Source organism: Thunnus maccoyii, chromosome 21 (genome assembly GCF_910596095.1).
Source record: "Thunnus maccoyii chromosome 21, fThuMac1.1, whole genome shotgun sequence".
In the NCBI taxonomy this organism is placed as follows: domain Eukaryota; kingdom Metazoa; phylum Chordata; class Actinopteri; order Scombriformes; family Scombridae; genus Thunnus; species Thunnus maccoyii.
In genome coordinates this window covers 10,663,309-10,683,683 of record NC_056553.1, presented here as the reverse complement: position 1 = coordinate 10,683,683, position 20,375 = coordinate 10,663,309, and the positions used below count along the sequence as shown (strand labels likewise).

General features: G+C 39.6%; 1 protein-coding gene across 3 annotated transcripts in view; it reads right to left on the bottom strand.

Annotated features, from left to right (window-relative positions):
• ptprn2 (protein tyrosine phosphatase receptor type N2) overlaps window positions 1-20,375 on the bottom strand; it is a 149,867-nt gene that overhangs the window by 21,174 nt on the left and 108,318 nt on the right. For all 3 annotated transcript variants that reach the window (XM_042399869.1, XM_042399870.1, XM_042399868.1), the window contains exons 13-20: window positions 19,467-19,670; window positions 13,692-13,839; window positions 12,356-12,429; window positions 8,521-8,598; window positions 5,395-5,514; window positions 4,263-4,429; window positions 1,769-1,822; window positions 659-723 (exon numbers count right to left, since the gene is read on the bottom strand). In XM_042399869.1, the coding sequence (XP_042255803.1) occupies window positions 659-723; window positions 1,769-1,822; window positions 4,263-4,429; window positions 5,395-5,514; window positions 8,521-8,598; window positions 12,356-12,429; window positions 13,692-13,839; window positions 19,467-19,670 (910 nt within the window). The remainder of the gene's footprint in view (window positions 1-658; window positions 724-1,768; window positions 1,823-4,262; window positions 4,430-5,394; window positions 5,515-8,520; window positions 8,599-12,355; window positions 12,430-13,691; window positions 13,840-19,466; window positions 19,671-20,375) is intronic.

The window sequence follows — 20,375 nt, the reverse complement described above, 5'->3', positions numbered from 1 at the left end:
TCTTTGACTGTGTTTTTTCATTATATGATGCTAACTAGGGACCAACTCAACTCAAAATTGCAGAAAATAAAGTGTAAATGCACCTGGAAGTCCAGATTTTGAACATACTGGCAATCTGGGGCAGTTTAGTTTATGTTTGCGTAAAACAGGGAAAACAGAAGACAATATTCAGGGTGAGAGTAGGATGCTTACTGTGGACTATTAAAGAATAAATCAATAATAAAATAAACACATTGCTTCCATTAAATATTAAATATTGATTCAAGCGTTGAAAACCATTGGAGCAACTTTTTGCAAATTCAGATTTTGAATGGATTTTCCCTTTAAACATTTCATTTCCATGCATGTGCTATCTAAATTCATGTTGCAATTGTGATTCAGGTCAATATGGCATGACGGTAGCTTAAATAGATAATTACTAATGTTGGTGTAGGTTTCTTTTTCATTTTCTCTGCTCTGTTTTCTCTTTGTTCCACTCTCTCCACTCCTAGCAGCTCCCTCCATGTCTGTCTCTGTCTTCGCCGCCTTTCCAGGCCTCAGAGAAGTCACCCTCTAATGCATCCCCAAGACCCTCTGTGGAAAATGAGAGGCTTTAGCGTTGCCAGGGCAACACTTCAACACAAGCAGAAAGAGTGAAAGGGAAGCCATTGATCGTTACCTTTAGCCATCCTATTGAGGACCATGTCAATCAGAATGTAAGTCCCACTCCTGCCAGCTCCATCACTGCAGAGAGTCAGAGAGACAGAGAGAGAGATCATTAAGGTGGCAGAGTAAAGCTCTACATGCTTTAATCTGAGAGTGTTTTTCTTATAAGGAAACAAATTGCTCATTTACATCTGCATCTGCTGAGAGACTGTAGAGTATATTTAAACACAAATTAGTCTATGCAGAGAGAAACACACACACTGCTCCATCTGTTTAAAACCTGACATTGCAGATAAAATAGAATACTTAAATAGCAAAAAAATCAATAATAATCCTTAATATTCTTGTGAAAATACCTGAACAGATCTGAATATTTGATGCTCCAATAAATGTGATTATGTTAAACCTTTGCACACGAGTGCATGTGTGGTCTTGAGACTTGCTCGGCTATTGGGGAGAGGGGAATGGTTTCTGAGGCACACTGGGGACAAAGGCTTTTAAATGCATGCACCTCAGGAGCAGAGGAGAGGTTGAGAGGCCATGGGCGGTTCGAGAACAGCTTTTGGAGAGCCTTGCTTTTCCATTACTCCAGAGATAGTCTTATGAAAAGCCTCCCTTTGTGCCCGCCGGCCATTCAACGGCTCTGCATGTTAATTGCAAACAAGGCGTGCACATCTCTCTAATAAAGGCAAGGCCAATAAAACAGGAGAGCGGCCTGAGCACCACTGCTTCATTAATCCACTGCTAGACACTCGGTCCGTACAGCTCCCCTCAGAGGGGGAGCGGGCTGCCTTGGCCCCACGCATGACTTAACAGGATGTGACTATTAAAAGTGGTCAGACAGATACCTGGTGTTTAATGCAAACCAATCAAAGCCAGTTAACTAACTCAACCAAATGGGAAATGGAAGTGTCTTTGGCTGAGTGTCTTTGTGCCACACTATTTCCATAAAGACACAGCCAGTGGAATAAACAGCAGCTCCACTGGACCCAGATAGAGTAAATGGACTGAGCGGGTTTAAATAAACAGCCTCTCCCCTCCAACACACAGGCCACGACAAACACTCGCTCTCCCAATTCAGTGGGGCGAGCCACTGTCACAAGGTTCAAATAGTTATACTTGCCTGCAGTGAACAATTATCGGGCAAGATCGACCCCGGTAGCACTTGTTAACCTTTCTGAAATAAGAAAAGAAAAGATTGGATGTTATTGTTAGCTTGACTTTCTTAAAAGCACAGGCTGCTAAATCATACTCTGGAAACAAGACTGATTCTTTTAGCTGAAATAATAACAACAGCGACAATTAAAGCAAATGAGGGAGTTCTGGGCTGAGGTCCGGATGAAATTAATGGCTGCAATAATCAAAGGAACAAACACGATCCTGAGAGATGCCCCCCTCCCGTCAATCAATCACTTTAATTTGAGGATGGAGAGAGAAATCCGTGTCACAGCACCTAAATAAATTGAGCATCATTTCAAACAGCATTATTGTGACATGTGGGTGATGGATGTGGTGGTGTGATGTTGTGATTGCCGACCGCCGACGCATTAACCCCGGCCAATTATGAATGTTATACACCACAGGCACGGTGAAGGCCAACAAGCCTTTTCACACCCCGCTGTTGCCATGGAAACTAACTACACTGAGAGCTTCCATGTCTTTCCGTTCTTTCGTTCTTTACCTTTCAGTGACAAAATGAAAATTAATGTTTAAATATCTTATCATATCTCTGGTTTATCTAGTTTGTCCACTAGTTTCTTTGTACATTTTCAACAATAGTTATTATTTATTATTAGGAATATGTAAATAAAACAATATATAACCATATACTATGATATACTATAATATAAATTAATGTGTCAGTTTGCAATTGCTAATACTATTGCACTCCACCACTAAAAGCAATAATAATGTGTTGTACCTTACAATTACTTTTGATTATCATAATTATATTGCAAAATATACTCAAATATTTTATTGTAAATATTGCTAGATTGTGAAATATTTTCTTTCTTTTTTTTATTTCTGTTATGTTTTCCCATTTCCTTTGTTTTCTGTAGTGATTTGTCCTCACTTTTTGCATTTTCTATGTTGTAATTGTGGATTTTCCAATGTATTTGGACTATGGGAACTACAACTGTGAACTGCATTTCCCAAGTGTACTTGCATGACAAAGATATGCTGTATTTGATATCATTACAAGCTCTGAGATTCTCCTTTGTCAAACATTTGCCTTGAAAGTGTGACTGAGTGCTTGGCTTTATTATTGAAATACTTGCAATAGACCTAACTGTGCAGAGCCTTATTTTCTCTATATTGCTAAACATTAAAATATGATACAACTAGCAGTTTTGATTTGATTATCTTATATTAAAGTGAGGCTTATTTTACAGTAGGAATGTTTTCTTTTTGTGTATTTTGCATTCATGTTCTTTTTTTACACACTACACTACATTGCATTTTTATATTTGAAGGTTGTTGAATTTCAAATGCATGAGTAAAATCAGAATATGTTCTTAGTCAAAGCGCATACAAAGATGGTTGGAGTTCCCATGCAAGCCAGAGGAAGGAGCAGTGAGAGGAGGAGGGAGAAAGAGAGTCAGGAGTGAGAGAAAGACAGTTTGTGCACAGGCCTGGCTGAGGAGACACAGTTTCCAATGATCACTTTTGTGACTATGCAACTGGGCTCATATTACTAGCTGCAACATCACAAAAATGACACTGGCAACCGCAAAATACCGAGTTGGCCGAAACCGTGAAACCGTGAGCGTACAGTACACCGTGTGGATCTGAGACCTCTGAATCACGTAATGGTGGTCAGAGAGCTTTGGAGTTACATCGAAGCAATGTGGATGTCTTAACAACAGTTCGGGGGATCGCAACAGCATAGCAAACCTTTTGTATGTAATCAAAACACGGGACAAACTTGCACAGCAATATCATAAATAAATATAACCGACTACACGCTACACCCAGTTTAATTTTAAAAAAATAGCACCAAAGGATGACATGATAACACTGTACATCCTCTGTTTTTTCTCTCATATGCATTACAAACCAGAGGGACAGACTTCCATCCACAAATCAGATGCATCTATTCTCATTTGGAGGGCTTTTCCTATCCCTCCTGGGTTTTCCCAAAGGGGCTATTTCTGCTCTTCTGCCAGAACACATTATATGGAGAACAGAGTGAGGTTATTCAGTCACTAGTGTTCCCCCTCTCCCATGTTTTTAGTGAGACAGCTCTCATTTAATTGGGTGTTTGAATTAGGTGTTTTTTTTTTTTTTTTCTTTTCTTTTCTTCCCAAGCCAAGCCAGGCAGTGCGGGACTGTTAATTTGCTGCATCACATGTGCTGGAGGGAGGTGAGGGAAATAGGCCCAGGATGAAAGGGATAGTACAGAAACACAGTCCTTATTAGAACAACCATTCGCTAGGACACCAAAAGGCAGAGGGGCAAAAGGGAGATGGACCAGAAAGGCGCTGACAGAATACAGAATATAAGGGAAGGTGATTAAGAACAAGCTCAGGATAAAGGCCGGTCATAAAGGTGGTCTGTCTGTGAAATCTGCTGAGCGTCAGTAGTCTGAGGCCAACAGACGGGGATCTCCACTATACCTGCGGAAGTCTAACAGGGTCCTGGCCGAGTTGGGGATCCCGCGGTCCATCCAGGACAGGAAGTGGAACTGTGTGACGGTGCGGGTCTCATTGGTCTGCAGGTTCTTCAGATAGAAGCTCCGCACCAGGAAGTCCTCACACCAGATGTGCTCAGACACCAAGTTCACCTAAATATAGACCATTAAATATGCAAAGGTTGGTGTTGAATTTATTTAATTATATCTTCAGATCAGCAATCATAACCGAGGGGTAATAACGTTGAGGTAGCTTTACCGAAAAAACCCTAATGCCTTAAAGGTTTGGTTCACTCAAATTTAAAAAACCATGTGATATCTCGTCATGCAGATGGATAGTTTTGGTTTTATGTAGCCATGTGTTGGGAAGCACAAGCTCTAACTAACTATATATTTTTGTTTCATTCTGTTTATATCCACATAGTAAAACCTTTTGTTTAGAGAGAAACTGCGAGGAGAAAGGTGGACACAATTTTTAGTTTCTAAGCAAACTTTAGAGTCACACAGAGTCTTATAAAAATGGACTCCACCAAAACACCATTGAGATGTTTCTCATTTTTTTTTGGAGAGTCAAAGATTTTCTCAGCAAGTTATTCTTTTATTTCTTATTTTTAGAGATTGCAAATAAATGCCTGCCTATTTTTCTGAAAGCCTTGATATCCTCTTCAACCAGGTATGTGTTCGAGATTTCTTCTGTCACCTGAATAAAAGTAGCGGTGAATGAATTTCATTTGTGGTGCCTTAAGTGTTGAGAAATTGCATTTGAAAAACCCTACAGCAACATGTCTTTGCAAAAACAGTGTCCTTGTACTCAACAGTTTTCATGGGGGACTATTTTACTCAGGATAAAGTAGTCCCACTGTAAAACAGTGAGGTTTGAAAAACATTCAGATAAGTCTCTGAAAAACATGTTGAATTTTTTTCATAATTTTTCAACACTGTGGGCACCACAAACTGAATTCATCTCTATTTTATTGGAGTGGAGTCAGACACATCTGCATGACTAGATACCACGGGAGCTAAGTGAGAAAATATGATTTTTCTGTGATTTAGGTGAACTGATCCTTTAAACTTTACAGCATCCAAGCGTTGTGACTTCAGCTTAATCTCTTAAATACCTCGTAGATGTGGTAGACATCAGATCCCTCATCTGGCCAGTAGTGGTGACACTGCTTCACTCCATTTTCAGAGAGCGGGGTCAACATCACGATGACGACGCAGCCGCTCTCCCACACCATCTACACACCGGTGGAGAGATGTCAGACAACCCTTCGACACATCCTGAGACAACACTCATATGCGTCTGTATGGCATTACAGAGGCACTAATATGTAGCTGAACTATGCCACTAGGAGCAGCATATTGCACATTAGCATTACAGGCAGCTTTGTATTAGAGTGAAATTGATTTCTTAATCTCGGTGCAGGAAGTATGAATAAATGTCACCTCTCCGCGTGTGACAAATGATAAATGTTGGGTCGACCAGCAGGAGGGCGCGTCATGTGTCGCCCTCTCTCAGTCGTCTGAGCTAGATCACAACATCTACAGTGCTGCTGCTCCATTTCATCTTATCACAATCTAATGTGTCCTTGGGAAAAAATATAGGCCCACGGCAGCCATTAGGAAAATGAGGAGGAAACGCAGGTTTTATGATTGCTATAAAAACACAATGGCCTTGAATATACACTAATCACAAGCTTCTGTGATCCAGCCCAGTGGACACATTACACGCTAACTGTGCCAACTGTGCCAGGATGTGATGAGATTAGGCAAGGTGATAATGTTTGGGAATATTATCCATTTAGTCTTGTAAGGTTTGACAAATATTTGTAGGTAGTGTGAAAAAGCTGTGTTATTTATTTTCAATCTTTAACTGGTGAAAAAGACATCCATCTGCTCTTTTTTAATGCAATAAACAATTTCCAGGCTCCAAAAAGAAACACCTACTATCCATCACTTGTATGAAAGAAGAAGGTAGAATACAAAAAGCCTGAAATGACCGAGGTTGCTGCTCTGTGAACTCATGCTGATTGACTTTTTTTTTTTTTTTGCATTGAATTCTGAGGAGGAGAGGGGAGCAAGGTAATAGCCAGTGATGGAGGGAGGGAGAGGAGAGTTGGATGGAGGAGTGAAGGATGAAGGGATGGAGGAATGAGAAGTGGAGGATTAGAGCAGAGCTGCCTTTCAGAGCGCTGCCTGGGGCCGGTGTGGATTAGATAGGACAGAGCAAAAAGATTTGCCTCCTGCACGGCCCATTTGCATGAGAGTGCCAGTGTTTCCCCTGTTTGTTTACTTTTAATGGGGGGAAAGAGTGTATTTTTTCCCCTGCCACAATCCAAGGTTAACCATATTGAATAATGAATGGCTACTACTTATTCCCAGACACAGCACTGATGTTCAGCGTGTCAGTCAATCTGTGTCTAATTTTCCATTATTTTCTGCTTAATTGGAAAGATTTAGAGTTGAGTTCCTGCCTAAATAGCCAATTTCATTAGATAATGGATATGCATTTATTCACCTGGCACAGAAAATAATGGCAGACAAACAAACAAATAACCAAAATAAAGAAAGAGATCCAGAGAGATAATTATCAACTGTTTCATTTGAGGCACTTTCAAATTTAAAAATACAGAAAACGTGGCACCTTTCATTCCTATTTGAACTGAACTCAATCAAGGTACACTTTTCAGATAATAGCTACTGAGTTTTTATGTTTTTAATTAATTGGGACACAATGTGAGGACTGTGTGTTTGTTTTTTTTTTAGTTTAAAAAGCAATTACAACAAAAATGTCATTCCAGACCAGACTGAACTTGGCTGTACCATCCTTCCCTAGTCACAAATGGGCCCCGCATCTGTGCTAACACAAAGTCAGCATTATCATAATGATTCGAAATGAGTACCCGTTCAGTACAAGACGCAGAGTGCAGAGTGCAGAGTGCAGGGCCAGCTGGTCTGCCAGGATTTATGCTTCACACTTTTATATCCTGGTCACGGCTAGCGAAGTTACTTCACCATATGGAGCTTATGGTCCCACTAATTACTACAGTGCTGCCCTATTAACGCATAAGAACGCCATTTGGCAATCATGCATCATTTAAGGCATACCTCCACACAAGTCGCCATGTTTTACAATAGCCTATATCCAGTGATTAATGGAGAGCTTGTCTGACATTTATGGACAAGGGAAGGAATGCAAATAGCGCTGAGAAAATGCAAATATGAGCAAACATCAGCATTATTATGAATAATATTAGACTTCTTGTGGGTGTTTATAAGTAGACTACTATATACACAATGAAAAGCTGCAGTTTTGTCGTACATATTCAGCTGTTTTATCAGTGTTCAACCATTACATTTGAGTTGTAGAGTTTAAGCATCAGTTTTTCCTAAAAATAAAAACCCAGTGATCTTTGAAATACCCAAAAGGTCATTTAACAACATTTACAGCTGTTCTAAACATATTTTCAGAATCCTCAAAGACTCTTCCAACTCTCTGGATGAAAAAACAGTTCATCTGTTGCACGATAAACAAGATATTTTAAACAGCTTCTCAAGCTGTGCCTTTTTCCTAATGCAAACAAAAATGTTTGCTGGAAATGACATATCCTCTTGCTTGTACAATGTGAACCAAAATTAAGTATTATCAGATGTATCGATATATGTTGATGATGCTTTTCAATATCTGATATTTTCATGCAAAATGACATTCATATTTTGCTTGTGTTTTGAAAAAGAGCAAATGTCCTTTACAGCTACCTGAATTAGGACATCAACCTTGAGAAACTTTCATGCTACAGATGAAATATTTTTCTATCTGGATGGTTAGAAGAGTCTTTTAGGATTTGGAAATACCTTCAGAACAGCGATAAGTGTTGCTAAATGAGCTTCTGGGTTTTTCAAATATCGCTGGGTAAATATTTTTCGGAGAATAGGATGCTTAGATCTGTGGTTCGAATAATAAACGGTAATGGTATCACATAAGTGGCATAAACTGGAGCTACATTACTCCCACTTTGAGGAATTCCACCATTGCTGAAACACCAAAGAGAGAAAGAGAGTAATCTAGATCCTTGTTTCTTGGACCAAGAAGGAGACATCACAATCACACAGGAATGGGTAAATAACACAAACCAGACACATACAGTAGGTGCAGCTCTACTGTGGTTATTCCAAACCCTCACTGCTGTAGAAACAAAACAGCAAAAGATGAAAGACAGACAGTGAATAAGGATGGGTTTTACCTGCCAGAAGTCTGCCACGGTGGAAGGAAGCGGGCCCTGCGAGGCGATGTAAGTAGGGTTGCGAGGGTCATGGTCCATCTGGGAGAGAGAGATCAGAGTGTGACACAGTGTTTGGGCGGGGAATGGTGGATGAAAACATACTGTCTGCATACAACTTCCATCAAAGCCTCCATCTGGATGGAGAAAACAAGCTCTTCTTTTCTCTGCTGTGTGTCTTCTTCTCTGTCATTCATTCAGTCTCTCGGAAATCTTTTTTCTTCCTGTACATCTTGTCACTTCCTTTCTGTCCTCAAGATTATCTTTTACTGGACCTGATACGAGTAAATTGGAATATAACAGATATTGCACACTATTTATTGGTAAACTGTGAATGTCATGTGGGCCAACAGCAGAGGTTGAACACAAATTTGAAGGACAGGATTTCATTTAATCTTGTTTTTGTGAAAAAAAATGTTAAAGATCAGTCTCTTTGAGCACAATGTTGCAAATAAAGACTGAGGAGGACCTTGAACTTTGCTGTATTTTCTGTCTATCTAGTAAAAGTTAAGCAAACAGGAACCTCTGGTGTTTATGCCACACAGCCAACTGATATTCATACTTCCCATTGCAAATGGAAAGATGAATGTCTCTCTTTAAAAGGATACTGAAGCTGTTTGAAAATATTCTTGTGCCGGCACCTAATTGGACCGTAGAGACTAAACTTCCAACCTACTGAATATTCAAAATAAACCTTCAATAACTCAACTTGCCCATTCATCATCTCATCGTTCAGGAATGATTTTTCACTACAATGTCTTCATACCAATATGCTTCTTCAAATTGCCTTCACATCTCAATTTTTTTTTTTTCTTTCCCCCCAATGGTTTGACATGTTTCTGCATGAAACATGAGATTGGGATGGGACTTAAAGCCTGGAGGCACTTGACGTGAGAGAGCTGAGTGTTGAGGTGGGACATAATGACATGGGGCGACTTGATTTGAGGGATGTGATTGAGACTTGATTGAGTAGGTGTTGGCTGGGTCGCCTCCAAAATCAATGATCACATTTTATTGAATGAATTTTTATGCGGACCCTCGAGTGCAAGATGCATCAGTGAAAGGATGAGAAATGGGTGCGTATATAATAATGGTAAAGCATGGTAAAGTAGTAGCATTATTGATATATTTTTGACATATAATGACAGACGACACACCAGGGGAGTGTATTATTTGTGTTAGTTTGGGAATACTGTACATTTAGTATTATTTATGGCAAACCTACGATATAGGTCTGATATAAGAAGAATATTTATAAAATTAAGGTGTGCCTGTCTCATTTCTTGGCATATTAACCTGCCACTAAGGGACATCCACAATGGGAATGGAAGCATTTGTGCAGTCCAATTATAAAAGAGAGCCATTTGCAAAAGGAGACATCACAGAGCATAGCATCAAGAAACACCACGACAGCAAGTCACAGGGTCATATTTAATGACTTCCTTTATGTACTTGAGTTTTTATGATAAAGAGCAATATGTCAAGGACACCTAACATCTAGCTTTTCTACATGTATTTCTTTATTCATACTCTGTTTTTTTTCTTTTTAGACTACATGGACTCTTTTGTCTTGCACATGGACCTTGACATTCACCCTTAAAAGGAAAATAATTATGGAGCATTTCTTCATGGCTTTAATATTACCATAATACTTTTCTCTCCTCATGTTTAATATCCACAACAACAGGATTAATTCTTAATGCTTTAAAAGGCTGCTACAGCCATGAGGAACTTCAATCCAGACATGAGGAACTTCAATCCAAAATGACAAATTAAAATATATTTTTTTTTAATTATTACTCCTCTCATGTCTGTGTTTGGAATTTATTTTCATTATGGTGGATTAAAAGTGATTAAAAATTGTTTTCTTATGGAAATCTACTTCCAACCAGTGATAAAAGGATAGTGTTGGTTGGTCTTAAAGGGTTCATTTTGATCGTTTAGAGATTTTTAGCAGTGAAAAATGTAATGATACGGATTCCTCAGGTTTATACTTTAAATGATCTACACAGCAATTATATTATAAATGCAGAAACCGTTCTGTTCATTACCCTGTGTTACACTTCAGTTAGGTATAACCGTGCTGTCCAATTTTCTCTTCATCCTTCCTGGTTGAAATTCCTCACGTGGTTTTGTAAAGAAGAAGAGAAAAAAAAAAAATCTCTCCCACTGAAATGAAAGGATGGTGCCGAATGCTAGTGCTGCCACTCCGTTTAGCCAATCTCAAGGACACAGACATGCTGTAGCTGTGTGCTGACATCCCTGCATGAATACTAAAGCGCACACATGAAAGAGTAGTCCTGCGTTTCAGCTGTCCTCCCCTTGCCATTGTGGGGAGAAGATAGACTACAACAAAAAAAAAAAAAGGCAAAGAAGCACTCTTTGGTTTGAAGTAAAATAGCTTGTACTAAAATAGCTCCTGGAGAAGCGTCTCAACTTTCAACACCTTGCTATAGCACCTTGACCCCATGTTTATATAAAAAAAGAGACCTCAGAAGCTAAATGGTGGACTGAGCTCATCCAAGATAGTCTGAAAACAAAAGAACGGAGAACAGGTGGGAAATAGAGAAGCCACATGGCCTTGGACTTTGTAAAAAGACCAGACTAGACAAAGGCAACCAGGCTTTGACCACATTTTGCACATTCCTCCGAACCATTCCTTGCGCTAATGATGCTGTATGTCTGGGAACGCTTGTATCAGTTGTGGTCAAGCATTAACCGCTATGTCACCCTTTGCTTTGCAGTGAGCTCAGATCGCCCCTTCCCTTTGCTTCTCTGACCCAGGATACCCAGAAAGAAGCGACATATTATTTACACGTAGGCCACTGCCTGAAGCTAATGAGGAGGAAGAAGCGGCATTGACAGACATAATTATCACAGTTTTGCTGGGCCCAGCCAGGGGTCCCTTTTGTGGTGTAATTACTGTCCTTTCATCCGCACACCACTGCATCTGCCATTACTTCACCCATCTCCTACATCCATTTGTGTTTCTAGATCCATTTTTTTTTTTTAAAAACTGCACCAAACAGCCTTGGATAACTTTATTTTAATCCTCTTTTGATTACACCAAACGATTTTTTCTTCCCTTGACAGATTAACTTTAGTTAGTGTTACAAACTTATGCTATAAGATGGCAAATGTCACACTACAGCATTGTTTAAATGAGCTAAAAACCTCTATGAATATGCCATTAGAGAAAACTGAGGCATAAATAGAGCATCTAAAAGTCTCCATTGTTTGTTTCTGAAGAGTAATAGGCTTTTAGTGCAGCTGTGTGTGCCCCCCTCATCTATCTCCTCAGAAATTTTGGCACTGTATTTGAAATGCATAGTCTCCTGTTCCCTTTGATGCAATCCCTTTTCAGCAGCCTCGGGGGAAATCATGACTGGCAATGTTTTTAGGGAGAAATACTAAAAAAATAAATAAATAAAATAAATAACCTTAGCCCTCTCCAACACTGAGGTCTTTCTGGATTTGTGGGAGATACATTTGTTTAGTCAAAAATAATATATAATTCTTTTTAGTGCAGATGAAAAAAAAAGGGGTGCGGCCATTTGAAAGCAGTGAAAGTAACAATGTGATTCAACAAGAAACAATGAATCCACTGAGGCTCCCAGTATGGAGAACAAAGTTTTAAAAAAAAGATCAATGCACTTGGATCGATGAAAAGTCCTTTGAAACATCTTTTATCTCAAAGTAAAATCCAAACACAACAGGTGCTCCTTGTACAAAAAAAAAGGCTTCAGAGACAACAGATATTAGCTGTAATGTAGAACCATAATGAATAAACAATACTTACTATTGGACTGGCATTGATGTAATCTGAGTTGCCGTGGTTATTCTCCGCTTTCAAGGTGATCCTGGAATGATCATCTGTAATAAAGATGCATAATTCATCAACACAGTTTTCCACTGTTTTCCTCCCTGCACAATAACAACAGAATTTTGAGCAGCAATGGAGGGATATGAAACTGAAAAGGCTAAGGGGGACTGCAATTTCATCAGACTTTCATCATACACACACACATACACACACACACACACACACACACACACACACACACACACACACACACACACACACACACTATTCTGAAGTCCTGAATTACTTCACCTTCAATAAGGAATGTTCCAAGTGAAATAATCATAAAAAAATGTTATCTTAAGAAGTCTGAGTCTTCAAATCCTGTTTTTCTTAGACAAGTGAAACTGTTGCAAGATTCATATGATCTGTTGCCAATGAAGCTGAACCCACTTAAACACATTTGCTTTAAATTAAAGCCCCTGAAAAAACTTGGCTTCAAATGTTAAGGATTGTTCTGTGTAATTGAGCAGAAATTAAAGTTTAAAATGCCTGAAATATCTTCAGGTGTTTTTAATCAAGAGTTTAACAATCAAAAATTCAGTACTGTGTGGGTGTGGTATGATCAGATTTGATTGATAATGACCAAACAACCCATCAACTGTCATTAAATAGTAATTCAAACGTTGCCGAATCCTGATTTGCGCAAGGGAATATGTGACATCACCTTTTTCTAGCTGGGCCCTGCCCACTAAAACCAGTGAAAGGAGCACAGAGAAAAGCAAAATAACCAACATTGTTCAACCTTTAACAGACAGTAGTGTGCTCACGTAAGACCCAATTTCTCATAAGAGTGGAAGCTGATTGAAAAATGAATTTTCAGGGCTTTTAAGGGTTATTACTCTTCTAGTATGAAGACTAAGTAATTTGATCCAAGAGAAGTCTCAGAGCAAGTTGATTTGCATTGAAAAGAACATTTTGTCACCATAATGACATATTTTTACTGGTTTTCAGTAAAATAAGAAAAAAAACTAAGCCTCATGTTACATGAGCATGGAAGTCCTTTCTTCCATTCAGTCTGTGTAAGTATATAGTGTAACAAAATGATTTCATATGCTGATGAGGACTGTGAGATGTGGCTAAAAAGCTCCCTAAAAGCTAGCAAGTGGACCTCTGAGCTGATTTTTTTTGTCACACATATGTTTTCACAGTGTACTTTTGGCTTGATTATCCAACCAGTTTTATGTTCCTCTTTAAAGGATCCTTCCACAAACACAACAACGTTTTCAGGAAAATAATTTACAGGGTAAAAAATGTGTTCAAATGGACTCACATACGACGACGGCGTCTGAGCGGTTCCTCTTGGAGTTCTGCTCGCCCTGGCCTACACTGCAGGCGCCGGGCTCTGCCTGGTAGGAGCACAGGGCCTCCCACTCACGCTCCAGACGGTTCTTGTTCTTCAAGTGGTCCTCCATGTATGACTGGAGGAAAACAGACACCGCCTTAGCTGCCATTTCACAAGACAAGCCAAAAATCATGCAGAGGAAAACTGCATTCATCACAAAATATGGTTGTAAAACAAAACTCCATGTTTGTTTTTGAAGCAAATTTGGATTGACTGAACAAGAAGCTTCATTATATCAGAGCTGGTTGGAGATAGCTTGTTGTTTTTTCTTTTTCACTGCATTTTCCTCACCGAGAATCAACCAATGAATAAACGGGAGCATAACAGTAAAGCCTTGACAACCTTTCCTTTTAAAGCTATGATCAGGTGTCATGGAGCATTATTGTCCTAAGCTGCTGTGTAGCGTAACAACTGGGTGAGGAGGAGGAGGCTGCTGAAGATCTAGGTGGGGAAGGTGCGCTAATGTTTGCGTCTTTGTGTGTTTGTGCATGTGTGTTTGACTGAGAGGAAGGGGGGGAAAAAAATCCACAATTAAAACTCCTGAAAGGTTTGTCTGCATTGGAAATACTTCAGGGGTGTTTCAATCACGTCCCTCACTGCTTGCACAGCCACTGATAAGATTGTCTGCATTTAAGCCGTCACTTGGAGAAGACAAAATTGAATTCGCTAGAGAGACAAAGATGGAAAAAGAGAAGGGGGAGGGGTAGAGGCCTGTGTGTGTGTGTGTGTGTGTATTCTCCCAAACCAGGGCAAGTCTTAGGGAGCTTAGAGGTTGTAGCTGGCAAGACGAGTCTTTTTTAGCGAGCGCCGTGTTTCGCTTTCTGTCCTGTATCATGGCTCCCCTCCCGACGGGGTTAAATGGTTTAGTCCGCTATTGTGCGAGGCAGAAGATTACAGACTCATAAACTGATGTCAGGGATCAGCTGGCTAATACAATGAAAGTGATACCCAGATGTGCTGGGTTTTATCCCATATTAAAGGCAGTATAGGTAGGCTGAGCGGAGAAGTGACACACCATTGTTACATCCGAGTTATTCACTGCTGTCTGTCAAAAGGGAAATCCAAGTCTTTGCACAATATACACAATTCCTACTTAGATGATAATCACAAATAAGCTTGCCCAACCCATAATAGGCAATTACCCTTTGATGGCTCAAGAATTCAGATGTCTCCTGCATGCACGCAAAGGATATTAGGTGTCTTATAAGAACATTAGAAATCCAACTGACGATGGAAATCAAAGTTTATTGTTAGATACGGTACCAAAGGTGCCACTCAGGTCTTAAAAGCCACACTGAGAACAGAAGAAGCAACTCTTGTGATAATGCAGCTGCATAATGAGAGAGCACAGTGTGTTCTATCTGCACCATTAATGACATAAAGTGTTATTTCTGAAATATAACAGTAGACTTTGAACCATCCCTGTCAGGAACTTTTAATTTTATGCATGCAAAAAATCTCAATTATCAAAAAAAAATAAAGGGAAGAAAAAAAACACTAGTTAATGTCAATTCTAATAGCAGACAACACACATGTATTTGCATGTGTGTTGTTGTGCATCGCCTACGCAAACACACATCGCTGTCTTCCCAGGAAAATGACAGCATGCCATTATGGCCACTTGACAGAGCCTGTCACCACTGTGCTCTTGTCACCCTGTACAAGTACTCTCTGCTTGCCAGGCTGACAGCATTCCACCTCCCCTACCAATATTACATCTCCATATACTTGATACATCCACTCTGAATTGCATCCCATTCTATTCAAACGATGCCCTGAATCGATTGCATTCCAAATTCATATTTTCGCTGCTTAATACAATGCAGCCAGCAGCCCCTTATCAAGCCCTCCCGTTTCTAGGGGGAGGCAGTGGACCATGGCGTATTCCAGAGACAGGGTAACGAAGGTTTAGTGAATGGGGGGATTATGTCTGCCAATCAGGGGGTTGGGATGGGAGGCCTGGGTGTCAGGGAAACAATGTCTAATCCTTCCTAAGCAGTCTCCTCGGCAGCAGAGGGTGCTGGGTGAAATCAGGATGAAGGGACAACCAGGGGAGCCAGACAAAACAGGTAACACATTACTGTCAAGCTCCACTGTCAAATTAAAAGGAACAATACTGGTAACAGTTTGTACAGGGAGCTTTATGATATGATAAACAGCTGTGAGAGGTGAAAAAAGGTATTAATATGTATGTTTTTGTGTGACTAATAATAGCTAAATGAAAAGAACATATTGTTTTGCGTTAAATGGGGCAGCACTGCTTTTGTGCTCACAAACTACATTTAAAATTGTGACTAAAAGTCACTGAGGGTAGTACATGCTGCATGGCTAATTTCTTTTGCCTGAGACTATTTTCCTTTTGAGCAAATAATTCATCATTTCTAAAAATTGAACAATAACTACGCAACATTATGAAAAAGTGCCTCAAGCTACATAATTATTGATTTTTCTTTTCTTTTTTCAGGGGAGAGGTGATTAAGCCAAGGGAACACTACAACAGCAGCAACTGTATCATCATTTTGACCCTGTTTCTGGACAGCGGGAGAGCACAGACAGAAGATATTTTGCTGTGTTTGTGAGGAAAATCAAGTTTGGTGACTGTACAGTGCTGTCCATGGTGCTGAAAGGACCCAGCACTGCAGCAATAAGCACAGACATGCGGCCACATATGCAACACGTTTCTGCATTATATCTGGTAATCGTTTTTGACGTTTTTAATCATTTAGTAGGCAACGTTTGCAGGGTGTAGCACCATACTGCAGCTGAAGAGGGCGAAGAGAGAGGATGGGAAATGTAAGACAGCAGAGGTGTGTCAAAGCTCTGAAAAAAAAACACAGCCGATGACTCAGCACACACAGTCATCCAATTTCAGGTTTTGAAGTTGTCGTTATGCAAGACTTTAAAAGTCTGGAGGTGGGCTGCACGGTGGGGTGCAACATTGTAGTTCATTTAGCCCGACAGCAGCAAACTCTCGCTGTAGCGTAGTGTATGTGAATGTGAGTGACTGTGTGTGTGTGTGTGTGTGTGTGTGTGTGTGTGTGTGAGGTGATCGGGTCTCAAAAAAAAAAGGACCCCCAGCATGTGTGCTTTGGAAAGCTGGGTATTCATCATCCTTCTCCACACGGTATGAGCTCCAAAGAGCGAGAGAGGGGAGATGAGAGGAGAGGAGAGCAGAGATGGGAAAATATAGGTCTGAGATCAGCGATAACAAGGCAATCTCACACATGGTTTCATGTGAGATGGCATTGGAATTTTAAAGAAGAACCCCTATAGGACATCTCCATGTCAATCACGGCATGAAAGAGAAGTAAAAGTCCCTGTGTGTTTTACCTTTCTACATTGTAATGCCTGCGATGCTGCTGTGAAGAAACTAGGGCTAATAATAACAGCTCCGAGAAATGATTCACTGTGCCTCTTTTGTTATTGCAGGGCTAAATGCTTTTCTATTGTCAATGTTTTCAAAGGGGGCTTCACAAACAAGCCTTGACGAGTGCAACAAAACCCATCTATTACCACCAATACAAGGCATTACTCAGATTCACTCTCATTCATTATAGCCTCCCAATATAAAAGCTAGACATGCAGTGTGATGAATGCTCTCTCCATTAATGGAAACACTGCAAGGCATCTATCCATCTCTTTTATCAAGCTTGTCTCAAATGAATGAAGCGAAAGTTGTGCAAAATTAAAACAATCCATTGTGTGTTTGTGTGTGGAAGGAACCAAAAGCTTTTTCAAACCCCCCCCCCCCCCCCCCCCCCCCCCGAACCCCACCCCAAAAACTAACCCTAACAAAATTTCTAAAACATCCAAATGACAATCAGATGGGTAATGATATTTCACTTTTCAGCAGCTCTCATCACGCAAAACAATGTCTGCCTTATTTTGCAGCAGCGGTAAAAGAGACAGAGGGGGTAAAAGATGAAAATGACAGAGGGGAGAGAAGCAGGACGGAATGATAAAGAGAGAAAATGACACACTAGACGGAGGAAAAAGTTGGGAGGAAAAAAATGAAGACAACAGTGCCAAGATGAAGCAAGAGGGAGAAAACAGCAGGAAGAATGATGGAGAAAAACCCAAAGATAACAGGGTTCTGAAGGGAATGAGGTGAGAGAGGGATGAAAAAGAGACACGTCCTGATAAACAGAAAGAAATCAAGCTGTTGGTTTTCAGCGCAGGGCTTAGCATATCCATATACACAGGGAGTTTTTAAAGCATACACTATAATGTGAGCTCGCTTGAAATATTTGAATAACATGTTCTTGTAGCTTTTTCTGACTTACCCCCACAGGCCCTTACAGATGAACTCATGTACCCCTACATCCACATGACCTGTCATGTTCCAAATACGGTCATTTGAATTTATTTTAAGCTGGATGTTAATATTTTTTCATACAATTGAACGGTAAATGTTTAGGTCGCTTTTGTCAAGTTATTTGCATTCGTACTGGCAGAAGTTGGACCTTTCAACTATGAATTCATTACTTTTATCTAGCGTTATCTATTTCAGCTGTTCATCCATTAATTCAGCTATCTATTTCAACCATTTATCCACTACCTGAAGTTATTTATTTCAAGTTTTACATGATATACTATCGCTATCTATTTCAACTGTTTATCCATTGCTTTTAGCTATTAACTTTTTTAACCATCCGTTACTTTAAGCTAGCTGGCTATTTCAGTTGTTTATCCATTACTTTTAGCTTGCTAACTATTTCATCCGTTTATCCATTACTTTTAGCTACCTGTTTCAACTATTAATCTTTTACTTTTAGCTACCTGTTTGTCCATTACTTTTAGCTAACTATTTGAACTGTTTATCCATTACTTTTAGCTAGCTAACTATTTTATCCTTTTATCCATTACTTTTAGCCAATTACTTCAACTGTTTATCCATTACTTTTAGCTATCTGTTTCAACTGTTAATCTAGCCTATTACTTTTAGCTACCTCTTCATCCATTACTTTTACCTAACTACTTCAGGTGTTTATCCATTAATTTTAGCTATCTATTTCAACTGTTTATCCATTACGTTTAGCTAACTATTTGAACTGTTTATCCATTACTTTTAGTTATCTGTTTCAACTGTTAATGTATTACTTTTTGCTACCTTTTTATCCATTACTTTTAGCTAACTACTTCAACTGTTTGTCCATTACTTTTAGATATCTGTTTAAACTGTTAATCCATTACTTTCAGCTAACTATTTCAACAGTTTATTTGTTACTTTTAGCTGATTATTTCAACAGTTTATTTATAACTTTTAGCTAACTGTTTCAAGTTCTCTGCTTGCTTCCAACTAGTTTACATGCACACTCACAATTGCAACATGTGGAGTAAAGATGTTAGAGGTGACTCAATATGTGTGTGTGTGTGTTTTTTTTTAATGTATTTATTTCTAATCACTCAGCAACTGTGAATACCTGTGGTTGGGGATCACAGATCTATAACCTTGACCAAATATAATTCTTAAGAAAAGCAGTGCAGTTTTTTAAACTACAAAAAAAACCCCCATCCATATTGAGTAAGACATGATGAGATGTTGCAGTTGTTTACATGTAACAATCAGATACTAAGAACCACAAATGCTCTCTGAGGGCCTGACAACAAACCACACCACACTCCACTTCCATTTATTCATCTTCTCTCCTCTCTTGACACTTTTGCTACCACATAAATCATCACTGTTTCTGTGTTCCTTACCAGTATCATGTGACCAGTGGAGATGTCCATGTTGGACGGCACTGGCTCTTCACACCAGGAGGAGGTGCTGCTGCGGGTTGACGGGCTGGCTACAGGACCATCACTGAACTGGGATGACACACTGTTCAGCCGCGAGTGGCGCAGTGTCTCTGGCCGCTCGACACGTTCTGACGTCCGGATCGCCATACGCTGGCGACACAGCTCCTGGGGATTACAGGAGATGATGGTGAAGCTCTGGATCATCATAAACGCAGGGTGTTTTTTCTTACACAGGCCCCCTTGAAAGGTTTCATGTATTTATCTTCTTCTCATGCACATAATAATAGTTTTATGTATGTTATATGCTTATCCTTGCTGTAAGGAGCTGAGTTCTGTAAATGCACCTTGTAAAATCCTGTATCTCGGCTGACTTGATCTGTCCTTACTTGTCTGTAGATTAATGGCTTATCCTGGTGGATTATGGAGCTTATACTAATTATGTCAAAAATACATGGTTGAGAAACCCTACACGATTTACAGAATAAATTCACTATTGTCACACCTGGCTGCCACGCAGCCACTATCTTTATTGTTTAAGAGAGGATCTCTTAGTTGAGAAAAAACATGATCTTTCACATTACAATCCTGCACAAAATCACCACACACACCCTGTGGAGCAAAAAATATATTTTATACAAGGAGAATTTGGGACCACTTCCCAAAAATAAATAAGAGTAGGCTCTATCCATCACTCAAATAACCAATGGAGATAGAAATGCATTAACCCAATTGTAAAGTATAATTTTAGATTTTGATTGATATCTCCAGATTTCTGAGACTTGCTAAAAAGATTGCACTGCTAAAAAAGATTAAACCTCTCCCAATGACTCAGCTTTTCTTCTATCATGCCACAGTGCATCAAAAATTTGA